This window comes from Esox lucius, chromosome 16 (assembly GCF_011004845.1).
Source record: "Esox lucius isolate fEsoLuc1 chromosome 16, fEsoLuc1.pri, whole genome shotgun sequence".
NCBI classification, from domain to species: domain Eukaryota; kingdom Metazoa; phylum Chordata; class Actinopteri; order Esociformes; family Esocidae; genus Esox; species Esox lucius.
The window spans coordinates 27,146,941-27,166,785 of NC_047584.1; the positions used below are offsets into that span (position 1 = coordinate 27,146,941).

The window sequence follows — 19,845 nt, forward strand, 5'->3', positions numbered from 1 at the left end:
GGGGCCACACTGGTGTGTGATGGCCGTTGTCAGTGTGGTCACCATGAGCCAGCAGAATCCCAGTCAAAAGAAATGAAGGATTCCTGTATCTGTAGGCGTATTCTAAAAAAATAAAAATAAAAATAAAAACTCGATTGAGAATAAATACTTAATTGGTAATTGTTACATCAAAGGTACATTTTTAAGTAGCTAATATTGACATGACTACATGAACTCAACATATATCAACATATACAAAATATCAACGTTAACAAAAGTGACCCTTGTGTCTATGCTAGATTGCCTGGAGTTGATCAGTCTTTAAAAAAAATCTGCAAAATGTGGGTCCGTTTCTCATTGCTTTCTGTTAGAGATAGAGAACATAATTGACTAAGGAGAACCTAGGATGTAGACACCGGTAGCTTTGTCGGCATCTGCAGGCCAAAAACAAAATAGTCATACAGGAAGAGGGAAAAAAAACTGTTTAACATTCGTTAACGATATACGAATAATTTGGCAAGAGAGACTGAAAGTTTAAATATGTTAAATGAAAGAAAACAAATACATTGTTTATTACTATTTTAATTAAAAGGTTTAATGACAATGCGAAGAAATAATGTGAAGAAAGAAAACACAGGAACATCTAAACCAAGTAATCATCAAACATAAAATAAAAGGTCAGATAAAAAAAATATATTTCCAAAAACACACACACAAAAAATAAACTGTCAGAGATTTCATACAAAAGCATTTGGAATATTCATAATGTTGCGACAGAATTGCCTACTTCGTGTCTCTTTCTGATGACGTACTTCACAGTCCAGAAGTGAGTTGACAGGTCTAAAAACGCATTGCCAGAATGCAAATAACAAATAACCACGTTGTTATGTATTTGTAGGCATTAGTATTGCAGTGGGACGTGATCTGCAGGCAAGAACTTTGAACTGGACGTCTTTCAAAGATTTTATGCCTTGGTTTCATGATAAAAATGTCGTTTCTTATGGATTCAGTTATCATGTTCACCTCACAGGTAAGATATGTCGTTACTTGATAGAAGCAGCTACCGTACTGTAGCTAACCGGCGTTATAAAGTGAAACTGCTGCCTTTAACGGTAACGCTACCTTCGGTTGTCGTTTGTTATGCCAACTATTGGATGTTTGCACATATATTATTTCCAGGGATGTATTACGATTTAGTTGAGAAATGTTTTGTCATACTACTTCCTTCCTCGTTGTTTCAAACTATATAAAACGGTGAGGAAGCTGCATGGGATCTATTCATCCCGGGAAAAAAACTGTTTATCTCTGAAAAGTTTCAAAAGAAGCAAACGGAACTAAACAGTTCGAGACCTAATCGTTTTGTCCAGCTGAAAATCTATTTGACAGAACAGGAACTGTTTGTTTCATAAATTGTGTTTGTTTTTGTTGATGACTTGTTTTGCTGCTAAAACACTTTGTGTTGAGGAATGACTATAGTCCAGGGCATACACATAGTTTACTTAAATGAATATCTTCCTACTTTCTTCCCAGGTGCTGTTCTTTGGCTTTGGATGGCTGTTCTTTATGCGGCAGCTCTTCAAAGACTATGAGGTGTGTTCTAATCACTCTTATATCAGTTCTGACGTGATAGACATTAAACTACATTCTTGTCATATCCTTCCAGAACTCTTTTTGATTACGACCAGTTAGGAAAACCAATATGAAACAGAAACATGCTGGTATGTCTTTAGCATGGGTGCTGTAGTTGCAGTCACAACAGTTGGATGGCTTGTGACTGCAGTGACGGTACCCACGGACTGAACTAACCCAGTCATGGTGTTCTGCTCACAGGTCCGGCAGTATGTTGTCCAGGTAGTGTTCTCCATCACCTTTGCTTTTTCCTGCACCATGTTTGAGCTCATCATCTTTGAGATACTAGGCGCATTAGAAACTAGGTACGTACAAGACATATTTTCTTTTCCTGTTGTACCCTTTTCCTGATGCTCTACATCAACAGGCAAAACATGCTAGCTGATGTCTTCTCTCCCTCAGTTCCAGGTATTTTCACTGGAAGTTTAACCTGTATGTGATTCTGCTGGTTCTAATCTTCGTGGTGCCTTTCTATATTGGGTACTATACTGTCAGCAACATCCGCCTGCGTAAGTAACACTTTTTCCGCTCCAGCTGTAGGCAATAATCTGTTGACACTAGTGTGCGTGTATGACTTGGTAATGTATGATGGGTCTTCAGTGTGTTCTGTGTTCTGTGTTCAGTGCAGAGACAGAAGCTGCTCTTTGCCTGTGTTGTCTGGTTTACCTTCATGTATTTCTTCTGGAAGTTGGGGGACCCTTTCCCTATCCTCAGTCCCAAACATGGTACGTTACTACTCAGGCCTTTTCCCCCTGTTCTCTCACTGGGGGGTTTAAGGCTATATTCTACTAGGCTGTACGTCTGGGTTTGAAGAAACTTGATTATCAATTGATTGTACGTTAGGGCTGTGAAGGGAAAGTTACTGCAATACTTGTTTCATGCCAAAAATAAATAAAACCAGACTCAGTAAACCAAAAAAGAAAACCAGTAAATGCAACTCTGGAGGACAGCATAAATGTTTGTTTCAAACTTAAAGGGGTTTTCCTGAAGAAGCTAGATTGATTTTTGTGTTTTGTTTCCTTCCCATTACACCAATAAATATCCTAATACTAGATATGTTTCCAAATCTTTTCTCTTTACCTCAGGTATCCTGTCCATCGAGCAGCTGATCAGTCGTGTTGGGGTGATTGGGGTGACTCTGATGGCTCTACTGTCGGGCTTTGGTGCTGTCAACTGTCCTTACACCTACATGTCCTACTTCCTAAGGTAAGTGTACTAACTCTGTAAAGTCAAAACAGCATTAATAACTCTATATATTTTTGGACCAATTAATTTGTTTTAATCATTAATTATTGATGAAAATGACTTATGACTTGTGAGGCTAGTTGAATGATTTATAAGCAAGCAGAACCAAAATCCAAAACTGTAAATTTTGATCATGAATTTCAGAGTGGTTCAACCACTCCAAGACTATTTCTCATTTTTACAGCAATGGGAGCTTGCTTCGTTAAATGTTCATTTTTTATTGAAACACTTCAATTAACAGTCCCATTCTCTAACTCCTCATTGACCCATACATACATCTTATGTCCTCTACTGTCCACACTCATTCGCCACTACCCTTATACTCCTCAGCACACTAAACCTATAGAATGCTTTGCATCTTTCTATGCAGGAATGTGACAGATAGTGACATTCTTGCTTTGGAGAGGAGACTTCTTCAGACGATGGACATGATCGTCAGCAAGAAGAAACGGTGAGGAGACTGTTATTAAAGCTCCATGCGGTTTTTCTGGTAATATAATCAAGGCTCCTGTGCACTTTTTGAAGAGTATTGTGTGGTTGTGCAGAGCCAGTTACACTGTGTGTTTGATTGTTCCAGTATCGCCATGACGCGGAGGCAGATGTACCAGCGTGGGGAGGACCAGAACAAACAAACAGGATTCTGGGGGATGATCAAGAGTGTCACCTCGTCACCAACAGGCAGCGAGAGTATCCTTGATATTATAATTTGTGTGTCCGTCCGTCCGTGTCCGTCTGTGTGTGTCTGTGTCCGTCCGTCCGTGTCCGTCCGTGTCCGTCTGTGTGTGTCTGTGTCCGTCCGTCTGTGTCCGTCCGTGTGTGTCTGTGTCCGTCCGTCTGTGTGTGTCCGTCCGTCCGTGTCCGTCTGTGTGTGTCTGTGTCCGTCCGTCCGTGTCCGTCCGTGTCCGTCTGTGTGTGTCTGTGTCCGTCAGTCTGTGTCCGTCCCTGTGTGTCTGTGTCCGTCCGTCCGTGTGTGTCCGTCCGTCCGTGTGTGTCCGTCCGTCCTTGTGTGTCCGTCCGTCCGTGTGTGTGTGTCCGTCCGTCCGTGTGTGTGTGTCCGTCCGTCCGTGTGTGTGTGTCTGTCCGTCCGTGTGTGTGTGTGTCTGTCCGTCCGTGTGTGTCTGTCTGTCCGTCCGTGTGTGTCTGGGTCCGTCCGTCCGTCCGTGTGTGTCTGGGTCCATCCGTCCGCCCGTCCGTCCGTGTCTGTGTCCGTCCGTGTCTGTGTCCGTCCGTGTCTGTGTCCGTCCGTGTCTGTGTCCGTCCGTGTCTGTGTCCGTCCGTGTCTGTGTCCGTCCGTCTGTCCGTCCGTCCGTGTCTGTGTCCGTCCGTCCGTGTCTGGGTCCGTGTCTGGGTCCGTCTGTGTCTGTGTCTGGGTCCGTCTGTGTCTGTGTCTGGGTCCGTCTGTGTCTGTGTCTGGGTCCGTCTGTGTCTGTGTCTGGGTCCGTCTGTGTCTGTGTCTGGGTCCGTCTGTGTCTGTGTCCGGGTCCGTCTGTGTCTGTGTCCGGGTCCGTGTCCGGGTCCGTGTCCGGGTCCGGGTCCGTGTCCGTGTCCGTGTCTGGGTCCGTCCGTGTCCGTCCGTGTCCGTGTCTGGGTCCGTCCGTGTCTGTGTCTGGGTCCGTCCGGGTCCGTCCGTGTCCGTGTCTGGGTCCGTCCGTCCGTCCGTGTCTGGGTCCGTCCGTCCGTCCGTGTCTGTATCTGGGTCAGTCCGTGTCCGTCCGTGTCTGTGTCCGTCCGTGTCTGTGTCCGTCTGTGTCCGTCCGTGTCTGTGTCCGTCCGTCCGTGTCTGGGTCCGTCCGTGTCTGGGTCCGTCCGTCCGTGTCTGGGTCCGTCCGTCCGTGTCTGGGTCCGTCCGTCCGTGTCTGGGTCCGTCCGTCCGTGTCTGGGTCTGTCCGTCCGTCTGTGTCTGGGTCCGTCCGTGTCTGTGTCCGTGTCTGGGTCCGTCCGTCCGTGTCTGGGTCCGTCCGTCCGTGTCTGGGTCCGTCCGTCCGTGTCTGGGTCCGTCCGTCCGTGTCTGGGTCCGTCCGTCCGTGTCTGGGTCCGTCCGTCCGTGTCTGGGTCCGTCCGTCCGTGTCTGGGTCTTTCCGTCCGTCCGTGTCTGGGTCCGTCCGTGTCTGGGTCTTTCCGTCCGTGTCTGGGTCCGTCCGTCCGTGTCTGGGTCTTTCCGTCCGTCTGTGTCTGGGTCCGTCCGTGTCCGTGTCTGTGTCTGGGTCTGTCCGTGTCCGTGTCCGTGTCTGTGTCTGGGTCCGTCCGTGTCTGGGTCCGTCCGTGTCTGTGTCCGTCCGTCTGTGTCTGGCTGGGTCCGTCCGTCCGTGTGTCTGGGTCCGTCAGTCCGTCAAAGATGTTTCCTTGAATCTCCTCTACAGACTTGTCTCTGATCCAGCAGGAAGTGGACGCTCTGGAGGAGCTGAGTCGCCAGCTCTTCCTGGAGACAGTTGAACTGCAGGCCACAAAGGTAAAACACACAGTAGCTTGTGATAGTATTGACCCTCTGTCTTTTTTTCTACAGTTTTCATATTGACTTTGGTCGGTCCTTTTGGTGGATTGTAGTTCATATAATAGAGAGAGAAAATTACTTGGTTTGGTACATTAAACATGTGATCACCATTATGTGAAAAGTGCGACCCCCTTCCATAAACATTATTATTTTAAACATTATTAAATGTGTATATATATGCTCCTGAGTATGTATGTACATACACACATACATAGAAACATTGTTAAAAATTAAATAAATCACACAGACATTTTCCCATCTTCTATGAACCAACATTTTTATTGAAATGTATACTTGGGTGGCCTGATATAACAACCTTGGGCCATGTCTGGTACAGTACACTGACATCCAGGGGAGGAACACTGTCCTGTCTACACTGAACACCATTCATACACTTGAGTCAGAATGGTGTTCTACTCTTCTACTCTACTAATCTTAATTTAGTTAATATATAGAATATCACAGTTGGGCAAGTCCAAAGAGATGGAAGAAGGTCAAGGTTCTGTTTTAGAGGTTCTCCAGGAGTGCTCTGTGGTTTCTCTTCCATGGTGGGCTTGCTGTGAGGGCTCCAATCTAGTACTTGCGACAGGCTTCCTGGGCTGTGTTGAACTGAGTGAAAGACAATGATTCAGTCAGCAGGTGTCGCTATGTACAACTCTACAGTCCACAATAACTCTGCAGAACCTGATTTCAGATCCACAATAACTCTGCAGAACTTGATTCAGATCCAAAATAACTCTGCAGATTTGATTCAGATTCACAATAACCCCAGATGGGATGTTAATAAGGAAGTAATATCAAAGCCAAAACCAAACGATTCACCAAAAATATTAAATCTATTCACAGTCAATAGGAAGTCCACAAAGGTCGATGGGCGAGTCTCGTACAGATGAAAGGCTCCCAGCCGCCCTTCTTGCTCGGCGTTGTTCAGCCATGGCTCATTGTCCCGTCGCTTCGACCTTGTGTTAGGCCCACACAGCTTCCGGTCCTACCACACACACACACAGACAATGTGTTAATGCATGCCACAGAACAGCGCTAGCAGACGTTTCTGTTGTGTTGATGTGGAGAAGTACTTATCTCTGGGTAGGATTCTGCCTCCCGCTTCCGAACGGCCTTCTGTCTCAACCTGCCAAGGCTCCAGCTCCGCTACCACTCTGCTCCCGTCGGCCCACACTGCTTCTGGCATTCACCTTTAACACAGAACAAGTACGAGACACTCCCTGGTCCCAATTACTGATGCGCCATTACTTGCCAATTGGGCAAGATTGCAAAAGAGTTGCCAATCTTAAAGCGGCTGGGTCAAATCTTTACCAGGTAAATAGGATTTTGAGTGCATAATAAAATGTAAGCTTAATCTAGTTGTGAGCCAACTCATATTTTCAGAATAATTCATGAAAGCTGTGACCTCAAAATAAGGCTACTTTTCTCTAACCGTTAGTTATTAAGCATTATTAAAATAATAAGAAAGGTACAATCTAACAGGATGTTATGTATATACAAGCATGCACCTGCCTGTATGACACTTGCATCTTTAAGTAGGGAACTTACTGTAACAGATATGGTTGTTCCACCGTGTTATCTAGATAAATGCGCTAACTGTAAGTTGTTCTGGGAAAAGTCTGCTAAATTACTTAAAATATTTATGTATTTTCTTGGTATTTTGACATTTCTGTTAGGAGTAGTTATCTTTCTGGAACCATGCAGTTTAAATGTTTGCTTAAGGCTCTCTAAAGACAAACGATTACGTTTGAGCTTGCCATACTGGCATCTGGAAGGGCAACAGTTAGCATTGAACATCATTACTTTACCATCTGTCTACTACTACTTCTACAAAGTAAATAGAAACGTATTGAGCGTTCAGGGATCAGAGAATCACAGGAAGCCCATCACCGCAGCTAGCTCCAACACCCCTGGAATGGCCTCCATCTTCTCAACGTCTTCATCAGAAAAGAGTGGCCACTCCTCCCCAGAGCTGAGTGTGGGCTGGTAGGCACGGGACACCCTCCTGTAAAACTCGGCCTTGCGCCCCAGCTCCATGTGCTGTCGGTACAGGCGAAGCATGTCCGGCTCAGGCAGGTGCTGGTGGTGGTAGCGGAAGACGGCCATTTGGAGGGCCCTGGACATCCAGTACCACTCGCAACTGTAGATCTCTGAGAGACTTGGCAAAGTCCGACCTGCCAATTCACCAATACAACCATGTCTATGTAATGACAATGCGTTGTTATCATGGCGAGAGATTCACATGCGTATATAATGTACCGTATCCTGGTGAGAATGCCCTTTTCTCTTACTGTTTTTGATGGGATGTGATGGCCTTGTGAGACCCTGATTTCCCGGTGTCATCTGTGGGTCAGACCGGTTGACTGGGTGGCTGCGGAAACTCATTGATGAGATGTGGGTTGTCTTGGGCAGCTGAAACAAGTTGGCTGGTCTTGGGGTTGTGGACACCAAAGATTGTAAGCTCCAAATCGAATCAAAACATTGAGGCCTAGCAACCAAACATTCTGAAGGTGAACGTTCTAGTGAGGGAAACGTTTTTAAACCATGCTCTTCTGTACTGTATTACCATATTTTAAAAATAAATATCATAATATGAATTAAGAGGAAAGGTCATTAGACAGTTCTTGTAGAATATTTTTCCATAATGTAGTTTGACTCTAACCCCAAGTCAGAAATTAGTTTTGTCCTCATGAGGATTGCAGAAGTCCTAATTAGTCATGTTTTACTATCCTTGTGAGAACTGCTGGTCCTAATTTGAACTATGAAATGCACGCACACACACACACACACACATAGTGTATGTATGGTTTTGGGCTCAGACATTTGTTATATAAGACTGTGTCTTTGTTTCTTCCCTCTGCTCTGGGCTGCAGGAGCGGATTGAATACTCTAAGACATTCCAGGGGAAATACTTCAACTTCCTGGGTTATTTCTTCTCCATTTACTGTGTGTGGAAAATCTTCATGGTGAGTCACACACCTCCAGACGGCCTGACTGACAATCCCCTTTCCCTGCTTGAAAACGTATGAATCCCAAAATAATTATCTGTTTGGTGTTCATCTTTATTTAGTTACATGAATTACATCCATTCTAAATGGTTGTTCTTCAGTGCATATCATATTTCTTTTGGTTTCAAAACCATATTCATTTCCTATTTTGTTTACAATCAAGTTAGTGTGTGATCCACATCCAAGACGCAGATCTGTATATGTAATGACCCTGTTTGTCCCTCTAAGGCCACCATTAACATTGTGTTTGACCGTGTGGGGAAGACCGATCCAGTGACAAGAGGAATTGAGATCACTGTTAACTATCTAGGCATCCAGTTTGATGTGAGTTCAACTGCTCATGCACACTCAAACATTGCAAGCAAACGCACGCACACACGCACGCACGCGCACCCCTGCAGTCACATGTCATTAAATAAGTCTCCTGTAATGTTAATGATTGTCAGTTTAGAATGTTCAGAGTGTCCTTCTGTTGTGTCATTGTTCCTAATCTTTTTCAAAAGCATTCTGAATCTCCTTCAAATGCCATTGTCTGTTTACTAGGTCCACAACACCAATGGTAGTTGTATATTCTGTTTCTTTCCATATGCTGTCCTCTGCAGGTGAAGTTCTGGTCTCAGCACATCTCCTTCATCCTGGTGGGCATTATCATTGTCACCTCAATCAGAGGCCTGCTGATCACACTCACCAAGGTAAGACAACTAGAGACAGGAAATGGTCCTGTTAAGACAACTACAGACAGGAAATAGTTCAGGTAAGACAGTTAAACACAGGAGGTAGTCCATGTAAGCCAACTTTAGACAAGGAGTTTGATAGTCTTTTGTTATGGTGTACCTTAACCCCCATGTCTGTTTCTCGTCAGTTCTTCTATGCCATCTCCAGCAGCAAGTCCTCCAATGTTATAGTGCTGATCCTGGCTCAGATCATGGTGAGGACGCAAATGTTATGATCGAGCAGCGGGCATATACAGCTCTGGAAAAAGGGAAGAGACCACTGCACATTTTTCTTTCCTTTCCAAAAAGGTTGAAAAGGAAAGTTGTGAGTGAGGAACAGAGGTGCAGTGGTCTCTTAATTTTTTCCAGAGCTGTGTTTCTGTACAAAGCTGTCTTTGTTTTGTGATCAGTTGTGGGTTAGAATTTGCCATGACCATTCTGTCTCGGTCTTTTTCAGGGGATGTATTTTGTCTCTTCAGTTCTTCTCATGAGGATGAGTATGCCCTTGGAGTATCGCTCTATTGTCACAGAGGTGCTGGGTGAGCTACAGTTTAACTTCTACCACCGATGGTTCGATGTCATCTTCCTTGTCAGCGCCCTCTCCAGCATCCTCTTCCTCTATCTCGCCCACAAACAGGCACCCGAGAAGCACATGACCCCTTGAGCTCCACTAAACCTTGACCGTTATGTGACTTTTTCCGGTATTTACCTCAGTGGGCCTCCTGAAATGAACTTTAAAGTGTATGTCAGATTTTGATGGTCCGTTTTTGTTTCTGAGAAGAGCTTTGTCCTGTACTTCCTGAATCAGGAATTGGTCATGTGTAGTAGCCTTCTTGACTGCTGGTGTCGCGTTTGGGGGGGGGGGGGTGCTGTGAATCAATGAATGTTTTGAACACTTAATTTTTTTACTTCAGTACTTGCAATCAGGACTTCATTGTCCTTTGTAGAAATTAAAATGATTTATTTAAAAATACAATTATGGTGGTGTCTTTATGCTGTCGCCCCATTGAACAGAGATGAAATCAGTTTAACCACAGGAGTAATGCTGTCTACAGCACGGACTAGATTCACTGCAACACAGGCTTTGGTGAAGGAAACATGTTCATAAAAGGGTGGTGTCAAATGAAAGAATAAATCTGGATGGAATTCATCAAACGCCAGTCACCCTTGACGTCCCTGAAGCTGCTGCATGCTCCTGATATGTAGCCGGGCTTGGTTGTCGGTGAATTTGTGTACAGGGCTACTGTAACTAAGACAGTACTTTTACACCGATGGGAACGCATCAGGAAAACAACAATGTGGATATGTACTGGTTAGTTACTGTGGTATTACTTTAATCGGTTACTACTGGCATATAGTATTACTGAAACATTTATTATAGACACATCTGGCACAGGAGGTTTTTTTTCTATTTGTGAGAGCAGTGTTTGTTATTTTAAGAGAAACACACAAAGGACGTTACATACAATCATTTAAATGACTACATTATGATTAGGTAGCATATATTCATATATGGTTGTGTTAATTAGTGAATTAAACATTGAACTGGCATTGCTAGTGTTCTCGGTCTACATTCAGAGATCCTACGTGTGAAAACAGGACCACTAACAGATCAATGAAGTTTCCATCAATAAATAGATTGGCGTTTGGTATTGCTTTAACCATGCATCATTCATGCAAGTCATCAACCATTAGCCATTGGAGAGTTTCATTTGATCTTACGCTGAACTCCCTACATTTACCAGCGTTGCGCCAAGGTTGATGACAGAAATGTGTTGCTCTTTCTTGGTGGGCAATCAGAATTTTTCGTCCAAGCTGGAGGAAGAGGAGGCAGATGAAGACACAGACGAAGTCTACGGGGGACAGAGAGTCATTTCAGTGTTTTTGCAACAGAACAGTGGACAGACGCAGTTAATGCTAACTTGCTTTTTATATGTCGGTCCTACGCTGTAGCATGTGGTTCATTTAAATAATTTATGCGGTTCAGATGCTACCGGCCCCCTGGGAGCCCATTTTGTTTGGGTCACTCACCCTGTCTCGTCCCTGGGGTGGTGGGGTACCTGGCTCATCACCCTCCTCATCTTCACTGACCTCCTCCAGGGTGGTTGGCGTGTCTATCTGGGCTGGCGTGTGGCTCCGGGCGTGGAATGGCGGCGGGGATGAGGACCGGGCGGGGGGTGGGGATGGGGACCGGGCGGGGGGTGGGGATGGGGACCGGGCGGGGGGTGAAGGGTTGATGAGCTGGGTGGTGATGGCCACCCCGTTGGCTTTGAAGTTGTCGTACGTCTGCTTCCCGGCCACTAGGAGCGCCAGCGAGCTGCCGCTGTTACGGATCAACGCCACCACTTCCTCGTGGCTGCTCTGCTCCACGTTAACACCGTCCACCTCCACCACCACGTCATCATCCTCCAGACCCGCCCTGTCGGCAGCTCCGCCCTTCACCACCTGAGAGAAAGATGTCAGCTGAGTAGTAAACGGTTTGGAGTGTTAAAAGGGTTGACAGTTACTGGATAACCAAAGGGTTTTTTTCAGAGACATGTCACTGAGGCCGGCGCGTGGTTTGTTCTCTTGTCCGTCTTTAAAACGTGACCGACTGGTTGAATATGCCCTGAGGGTTTACCTCTTTGATGTACTGGCCACAGACCCCCTGGATACTGTTGAGGTGGAAGCCGTACCCAGTGGAGGTCTTCTTCAAATGACACAGCTTGAGACCTGGGCTGTCGGAGGCTGGGGCCGGGGCCGGGGCCGGGGCTGGGGCTGGGGCCGGGACACACTCTGGATAACTGGGAGGACTGCTCAGAGGGACGGATCCCTCCTCCTCCTCCAAGTAGTGCAGTGGGGACACGCCTCCCTGTAGAACATCACATGTGATCTCAGAACTGCCTGTCAGTGTCCACGGGGTCTTTACTGCCTTTTTGTCTCTGGCCTGTATTTGCTGTTACAGTTTTTGCCAAATGCATACACACTGAGAGTGAATGCTTAGACAAAAGCCTTCACTTTTGCAACCAAGCACCGATAGTGCAAACACATTTTTGGCTTTGTACTTCATTTGGAACTTTGCGACACACTTTGCAAAACACTACACACTGTGTCTTACATTAGGCACTTTTGTTCAGGTAAACTCACCTCTTTTGTGAGAACTTTGCAAACATAGAGGCAGCGAGAGGAAGATGAAGAGAGAGAAAGAGGATTAGGAGCAGGATGAGGTTAATAACTAAGAAGGGGACCAGGCAATAGGCAGAGACATATTTCCGACGACATTTGGGCCACTTTGGTGAACCCTGTCATTAATCATGGCCTGACGATGAGGGAGGCAGAGAGTCCAGCCCAACCTGAGTCGCTATACGGTAGCATCCATCATACAGACATTTAGACTGGAGGACAGGGAGGTCTTCAGCTTTCTCCACCAGACTGTACCTATGTAATTGTTTCACATCATTCTGCATCACAGTACAATACAATGTTCTACAGTATTAGTTGTATGCTCCTAAGTAAAGAAAAAAAGGTATAGTCCTGTCAAGTACATGCAATACATTGTTGATGTTACTGTGAACAGTATGACAGATCAGTAGGTAAAAAAACAACCCAACCAATAACATCATATTCTGGCATTTTCTACAGAACTGCCAGACGGCCCCCTCAGGGTGAAAGTCAATGTCCGCTCGCCCATGAACAGGAAGTGTCCATTGTCAGTGGTTCATCAACCACAGTAAACTCAGTTACATACTTGCCCCCTTACTCCCCATTTCTCAATCCAATTGAGGAATTATTTTCGGCTTGGTGTTGGAAAGTGTCACCAATCACATGTCCTCCTGGCTCTTGAGGGATCCATGAACCATCCACCCCATCCCTTAAAGTACAATGTTTTGTCATTTTACTGTATTTTTATTTCTGGGAGTTTACAGTAAAATTTTGTATTGATCACTGTAATTATACTTTTCTTTGTGTGTTTTTGTTTTTGCGTGAGTAGATGTACTGGAACAATCTTTCACAGAAGCCTATATGAGAAAATTAAAAAGTAATATAAAGTATTAAAGGCAGCTGTGTTTTGTATAAAGTACATCCGTGTGTTGTTGCTGCTTTGAAAGAGTAATTCAAATGGTGGATGTGTGCATCATTCTGTTGCAAAAATGCCATTTTGAGTTTCATTTCGACATAGAAGTGAGAGTGTGGTGTCTTATTTGGCTTGTGTGTAGAGTTTTGACACAATGAGCCAAATTCTGTAACAAGTGTGTAAGCAACTGACCAAAACTGCAAAGTCACCAGTAAATGACGGTCCCACAGAATTGCAGAATTTTAAGTGTTTTCCAAGTAAATTTGACAAGCACATATTTTATCCGATCTTAAAAAAGGGAATTTGATTCATTAAAATCCGCCCCCTTGTCTTTTTACCTGTCAAACAACAGACTCCAGATCACACTATTCACCGTGTTGGTTTGCTGGCCAACTCCTTATTGGTCTTGGTTGGCTTGTTTAGTTGTGCCCTCGGCCTGCATGCCTGTGTACTTGTTATACACTGTAGCTCTGTAAATACACAGTGTGTGTATTATAACCTTTTATAATAAAAAATTTTTACCCATATTTTACCCCAATGTTCTTCCCTCCCAATTTCCTGATATTTAATTTGCCATTTTGGCCTTGCTTCGTTCCAGCTTCACAGCAGGGGCAGGATGGCCAAAGATCCAAGTGTTTCCTCCTAGCACACACCGTTCAGATTATTGTTGCACTGCTTGCAGTTTTCAGGTGGTACACTTGCGACGAGGACAACTAAGAAATTGCTGAGCTCACCAACGCGTAACCTGGAATCACTAGAGCATGGCGTGACAAGGCTTATCTGTCAGACATTCACCAACACACCTCAGGCAGCCACACACCAAAAGGAACTGCCCTGTGTTGGACCAGAAATCAAACTGGATTGCTGCAGGTGTACTGAGGCAGAGATTTAGACCACTGCAGAACTCAGGGGGGGGGGGGGGGGGGGGGGGGTTGCTGCACACCACAGTTTTATGTCTTTAATAACCTGCACAGGAACTACTTATTGAACTGTCCCCTTTTACTGAACATTTAGAATATTGTGTTCTATTATTTAGCCCCGGTAAAATAAATATTCTAAAAGTTAATGGAAGTAGTAGAAGAAGAAGAAGTGGAAAACATGGTGACTTGAATGAGACCTCTGACTGTCACAGAGTAAGAAACTTACCTAGACTATTATATGTATACAGAAACAACAAAATGGTGTTGGCACATTTTCTTGTTTGAACACCAGAAGCTGTAGTTTTACTTGGATGTTTTTACATTTTGTAGACCATCAGTTATGGATTCAGATTAATGCCACAGATTGGTTCGCTCAAGCAATTCTGTATATTACAGTGCAAGCGGAGAACCTGGCTCTTAAGCCAGGATCCATTGAAGCACATGCACAAACTACATTTAGCAAAAACAGCCAGTGTTAGCAAAAACAGCCAGGTGCTCTTATCCAGGGAGATTTAGAGCAGTAAATGCATACATTTTCATACTTTTCTGTTATTATTTGCCCCCTGTGGGACTCACACACATAACCCTGGTGTTTTGGGCTCCACAAACTGAAGAATATGGGACATGGTCAGAAAATCCCACTTGCGACCTTGCAGTGAATTAGAATGCAGATATTTTCCCTGCGGTAGAACTATTCATTAAAGGACGTCAGACTTGCAAGCTCTCAGGTGTGATTTCAATGTTCATAGCAGATCATTGGCCACAGATGCACAGAGTTTCTGCGAATCGCTGAGGATTCGTTGCTGTCGACGTGCATGCCTCTCTTACATCAAAGAGTAAATAATGATCCCGGATCACTCACCAGCCTGTAGAGCTTGTCTGTGTCTTCATCCACCACCAGGAGGCAGCACTTGTTGCCGCACTGCCTGATCCTGTCCACCACCTGCTCGTGGCTGTAGCCGTCCACTTCCTCTCCCCCCACGGCAACCAGCCTGTCCATATCTTTAAGTCCCGCCCACTCGGCTGGGCTCCCCCGGTCAATGTCCTTGATGAAGTGACCTGCAAGTAGGATGACATCTGTGTAAAATTTTCAAATGATGCAGACTCGTGGCTTTTGAGCTTGGGGATTAGACCGAACGTTTCTATTCAACGCGTAACCAAGTTCTACAAACACACAAACCTGTCCGGTTAGGCTCAGCCCGTAGGAAGAATCCATAGCCATCGGATCCTTTGACCAAGTCCGCAACACGTGGCTTTAGTGGGAGGTGCTTCAGTGTAGCCAGCCCTGCCCCTAGCCTGATGCGTTTGTTCTTGTAGTACCTGTCCGTCTCTTCGTCCACCAAGAGGAACATAATGCTGCTGCCTGAGGACTTGATCTGGTCACAACATGGGTTCATTCAGGAGGGCGCAAAGAATGTTCCCACAGAAATGAACAGTGAATTAAGCACGTTCTTCATTTTTCATGTAGATAAAAGGCCTCCAACGCATCTTGCCTAAACTATTGTTTTTAACTTTGTGGAGCAACTGCCCTCAGATCACGCTGAGAATATGGAAAGCTGATATGAACTCTGACCTTCCCCACTATCTGGTCATGGGTGGCGTTCTCCATGTTCTCCCCGTTGACCTCTATCAGGCGATCGTTGTCATGGACACCTGCCCTTTCGGCCGCACCCCCCCGGGTCAACTCTGTTATGAACATGCCCACTTCACCTGGAACCGGGAGTCGGGTAAAGAAAGTGCGGTTTGAAACTGAGGTAAATTCACATTCTAAATTTGAAGGCGTGTGTAGACGACACCGGGTCACAACATGCAATACAGATATGTACAATAACCTCTGTTGTCAGTTTGGATCAGACATCACAGGTAATCAAAGAGACAACCAAGAAGCTTGCATCCTGGTGTATCCCCGTCCCTCTCACCTTTGACGGAGCGCAGAGAGAAGCCATAGCCCTTGCTGGACTTTTCCAGGTAACACAGTTTGGGTTTGGACGCCCCCCCCACCACCCCGTTCATCGCTGGCTTGGTGGGTTTGGGGTGAGGTTCTGACAAGTCCACCCCTTCAGCCTTCGCCTGCTTGTAGGACGCCTCATCCATAACGTGGAAGGTGACAGAAGGACCGCTCTCCTTAACCAAATCCACCACCTATCACAGGACGCCCAGAACAGGACAAAAAGACAATGGGGTGTTACACACAGATAGAAATGTTCAAAATGGAGATGTTGAAAATAAAGACGTTATAAATATAGATGGGAACAATAGAAAGAGATTGGACAAAGCCTTGATCATAACTAGTTAATTCCAGATTTAGTCAACTCAAACTTGTTCCCCGTCCCAGGTTGATGGTGTGGACAATACCAGAGGACCAGGTTATCATTGGACTATATAGCTTACACTGTAATCATTTCAGTACACTATGATTGGGAGGGGTCAGAGGTTAATGTGTGTGGCTGCTGGCCCTGTCAGCGCCGTTCAGCCCCTCCTCACCCGTGGATGGTCCATGTTATCCACGTAGGCTCCGTTGACCCGGAGGATGCGGTCTCCGTCCTTCAGACCCGCCAGCTCGGCTGGCCCGCCCATCTCCAGGTTCCTGATCAGGTGACCTTCCTGGCCTTGTTCCAGCCTCAGGAAGAAGCCAAAGCTGTGACCTGGCTTCTTACTCAGCACTATGACTCTAGGCCTGTACCCAGCCATGTCCTGGACAGAGAGCACCAGGTAAGAAGACAGCAACACACAGTGGCAAAACAGTGCTACAGTGACCCTCTGGTCTTACAGAGACATGTCCTGGAATAGACACACACAAACAGCTGAACATGTCCTCCCTACCTAAAAGTGAAGCTCAGGTCCTCAGTGTGACAGAGGTGAAACTCATTCTATCTAATCTCCACGTCCCCAACCTCCCTCACGCTAAATGACGTCAATAACGCAATAGGCTGTAAAACACAGCTACACCGTAGCAACAGACAGACTGTATAGTATCCACGCCTGCAGATGAATTGCATGAAATGGGGTGTAGTGGAACATGTGCACGATATACATCTGATTAGCCATTTTTAGACCCAGAGGTGAACCTGCAGATTACATAGACTAAAGATAAGATACCTGCATGAGTCAGTAAAACTGAAGGCCTCAGGAGAGTGTCATTTTCAGATTATTTAGAGGACACTTCTATCTCACACAGCCTGGTTTACACATGAAGACCATAGTTTTAATAAGAGTGTAGCGGAGCGCTGACTCCTCCAGAAGAAGGTTAATCTGCTCTGCCACCTCTGTTGTGGCCATAACCGGAGGATTAATGGTTAACGGCAGCCAGCACCAGCAAGGAGGTGCGAAGGGTTTTCACAACTCGATTGTGCGAACTTTGACCCCAAACCAGAACCCCCCCCCCTTAAGAATGTCAACATAGGAATCCCTCGGGTTTTGTGTGTCTATCAGTACTTACAGTTGTCTAAACAGCTTATTTGATTATGATGTGTGTTTATTTGATTATGATTAATAAGTCCAAAGGTGACATTGTATTATCCAATTGAATATGTAATCGCTATCATTATACAGCAGATTGCTATTTTATCGTCTCTTCGAAATGTGGTGCTCAGCCATCACAAGCCAACCAGTCGAGGGAAGAAAGCTTCATCATGGTGAGGGCTTGAACCCCTCCATCCACTGTGGCCGGATCTCTGTGGATCTCTGTGGATCTCTGTGGATCTCTGTGACGGTTCTATAGCACCGCCATCACAGTCACACTGTTGAGCACCTGCCACAGCACGACCTCAAAGAGGACAACCAGTACATGTCTAAATGATGACCATGTAAATAGAGCATTAGTCTGCATTAAAAAGGCTAGGTCACCGAACACACCTGTGATGAACGCTTTGAAGACGCCACGGCGGATAAAGAAAAGGAGGAACACTTACCTGCATCTGTCCAGTGTTTTGTTCTAGTCCAAAGGAGGAGCTCACCTAGTGCTCAGCTGTTATCTCCTTCTGGGTCTTCCCTCTCTAACATCTTCCCTCACGCCTCGCCTTTTCTCGATCTCTCTTTCTTCCCTCTTTCCCTCCCACTTTCTCTCTCTCCCTTACAGTCTCTACCTGTCTTTCTACCCACCTCTCTCTATTGCTCATTCTCTCAGTTTCTCTTGTTCTTTCAGCTAAGGACTTTGACGGGCCAAAGGTGGACCTAAAGGCTGAGTTATTCAGTAGAGTCTCGTGGCTGGAGCGATTTGGGAGACATGCCTGAACCGCCCAGTCCTGGTGTCTGCAAAATCTCACATTGCTAATCACAACCCTGTTATTCGTTCATCTTCTCAAAGCTGACACAGGTGTGTGGATAGAAAGATCCTGACAACGTCAGAGATCCGATTTTAGCCATTTCTCCACAAACCATAAACAATAAAAGCACTAATGGATGGTTAATGGGGGCAAAGACTTGTTGAATGTGGGCGTATTGCCAGGATAATATTGGACTCACCTCAGGGATTGCCCTCATATAGCACACTTTATCGCAGTAGACTAGCGAATGTTTTGAAAGTGTGTCGTATCAGATCAAACCAAGCAACAAATCTGATATGTCACGCCTACCTCATGAATGATAGTTGTTAAATGTTGTATATTTCAAAAACTTTTGTGTGAATAGGAAACTGCCAAGTCATGGAAGAGTGAGTAGTCACAAGCTTTGTGTAGCCATTGTCTCCAAGGAATATGGGACTGAATACTACATTTTTTACTATGTCCAAATTCTTTTGGTTCCCTAGAATGGGATGTGGGGATTCAAGTATAAAACAGCTGATCTGAATGGTTCCTCTGGGATAGTTGAAAGTAACGTCTAATTAAAGCCCTTTGTGTATAATTTCAAATCCAAAGTGCTAGTGTGTGTAGACCCACCCAAATGGAAAGTTATCACTGTCCAAATATTATTGTAGCTTTGTATATATATATATATATATATAAATATATATATATATATATATATACCCTCACCTAAAGGATTATTAGGAACACCATACTAATACTGTGTTTGACCCCCTTACGCCTTCAGAACTGCCTTAATTCTAGGTGGCATTGATTCAACAAGGTGCTGAAAGCATTCTTTAGAAATGTTGGCCCATATTGATAGGATAACATCTTGCAGTTGATGGAGATTTGTGGGATGCACATCCAGGGCACGAAGCTCCCATTCCACCACATCCCAAAGATGCTCTATTGGGTTGAGATCTGGTGACTGTGGGGGCCATTTCAGTACAGTGAACTCATTGTCATGTTCAAGAAACCAATTTGAAAAGCTTTGTGACATGGTGCATTATCCTGCTGGAAGTAGCCATCAGAGGATGGGTACATGGTGGTTGTAAAGGGATGGACATGGTCAGAAACAATGCTCAGGTAGGCCGTGGCATTTAAACGATGCCCAATTGGCACTAAGGGGCCTAAAGTGTGCCAAGAAAACATCCCCCACACCATTACACCACCACCACCAGTCTGCACAGTGGTAACAAGGCACGATGGATCCATGTTCTCATTCTGTTTACGCCAAATTCTGACTCTACCATCTGAATGTCTCAACAGAAATCGAGACTCATCAGACCAGGCAACATTCTTCCAGTCTTCAACTGTACAATTTTGGTGAGCTCGTGCAAATTGTAGCCTCTTTTTCCAAATTGTAGTGGAGATGAGTGGTATCCAGTGGGGTCTTCTGCTGTTGTAGCCCATCCGCCTCAAAGTTGTGTGTGTTGTGGCTTCACAAATGCTTTGCTTTGCATACCTCGGTTGTAACGAGTGGTTATTTCAGTCAAAGTTGCTCTTCTATCAGCTTG

At 45.2% G+C, this 19,845-nt stretch overlaps 2 protein-coding genes across 4 annotated transcripts; one reads left to right on the forward strand and one right to left on the reverse strand.

The window, feature by feature from the left end:
• The first annotated feature begins 757 nt into the window (after positions 1 to 757).
• Positions 758 to 10,044, forward strand: si:ch73-390b10.2 (Golgi pH regulator). The gene is made up of 14 exons (XM_013137984.4): positions 758 to 1,009; positions 1,510 to 1,569; positions 1,810 to 1,913; positions 2,011 to 2,117; positions 2,232 to 2,333; positions 2,694 to 2,814; positions 3,224 to 3,304; positions 3,431 to 3,540; positions 5,214 to 5,302; positions 8,221 to 8,313; positions 8,584 to 8,679; positions 8,958 to 9,047; positions 9,218 to 9,283; positions 9,526 to 10,044. Exons 1-14 carry the CDS (start codon positions 959 to 961, stop codon positions 9,730 to 9,732), a joined length of 1,377 nt encoding a protein of 458 aa, XP_012993438.1. The 5' UTR covers positions 758 to 958; the 3' UTR covers positions 9,733 to 10,044.
• A 334-nt stretch (positions 10,045 to 10,378) lies between these two features.
• pdzk1 (PDZ domain containing 1) lies at positions 10,379 to 18,067 on the reverse strand. Of its 3 annotated transcripts, none has more exons than XM_034286978.1 (9): positions 17,999 to 18,067; positions 16,527 to 16,736; positions 15,962 to 16,184; positions 15,616 to 15,752; positions 15,223 to 15,418; positions 14,905 to 15,101; positions 11,689 to 11,919; positions 11,100 to 11,531; positions 10,379 to 10,921 (listed from the first exon to the last, which is right to left on the reverse strand). In XM_034286978.1, exons 2-9 carry the CDS (start codon positions 16,731 to 16,733, stop codon positions 10,865 to 10,867), a joined length of 1,680 nt encoding a protein of 559 aa, XP_034142869.1. In that variant the 5' UTR covers positions 16,734 to 16,736; positions 17,999 to 18,067; the 3' UTR covers positions 10,379 to 10,864. The 3 variants fall into 3 exon arrangements, with proteins under 3 accessions (XP_034142869.1, XP_028981613.2, XP_034142868.1); XM_029125780.2 differs by having other exon boundaries at positions 11,100 to 11,513; positions 17,954 to 18,059; XM_034286977.1 differs by having other exon boundaries at positions 17,954 to 18,059.
• Between the last annotated feature and the right edge of the window lie 1,778 nt (positions 18,068 to 19,845).

Bases quoted from the DNA above. Each gene is read 5' to 3' on its own strand.
- si:ch73-390b10.2 (XM_013137984.4), top strand. From the start codon at position 959: ATGATAAAAATGTCGTTTCTTATGGATTCAGTTATCATGTTCACCTCA. The intron at 2,334-2,693 runs GTACGTTACTAC...TCTTTACCTCAG, and splicing joins TATCCTCAGTCCCAAACATG to GTATCCTGTCCATCGAGCAG. The intron at 9,284-9,525 runs GTGAGGACGCAA...GGTCTTTTTCAG, and splicing joins TGATCCTGGCTCAGATCATG to GGGATGTATTTTGTCTCTTC.
- pdzk1 (XM_034286977.1), bottom strand. The intron at 11,920-14,904 runs GTGAGTGATCCG...GATGTTCTACAG, and splicing joins CAGACAAGCTCTACAGGCTG to GGAGGCGTGTCCCCACTGCA. The intron at 10,922-11,099 runs GTGAGTGACCCA...TGTCCCCCGTAG, and splicing joins CACCCCAGGGACGAGACAGG to ACTTCGTCTGTGTCTTCATC.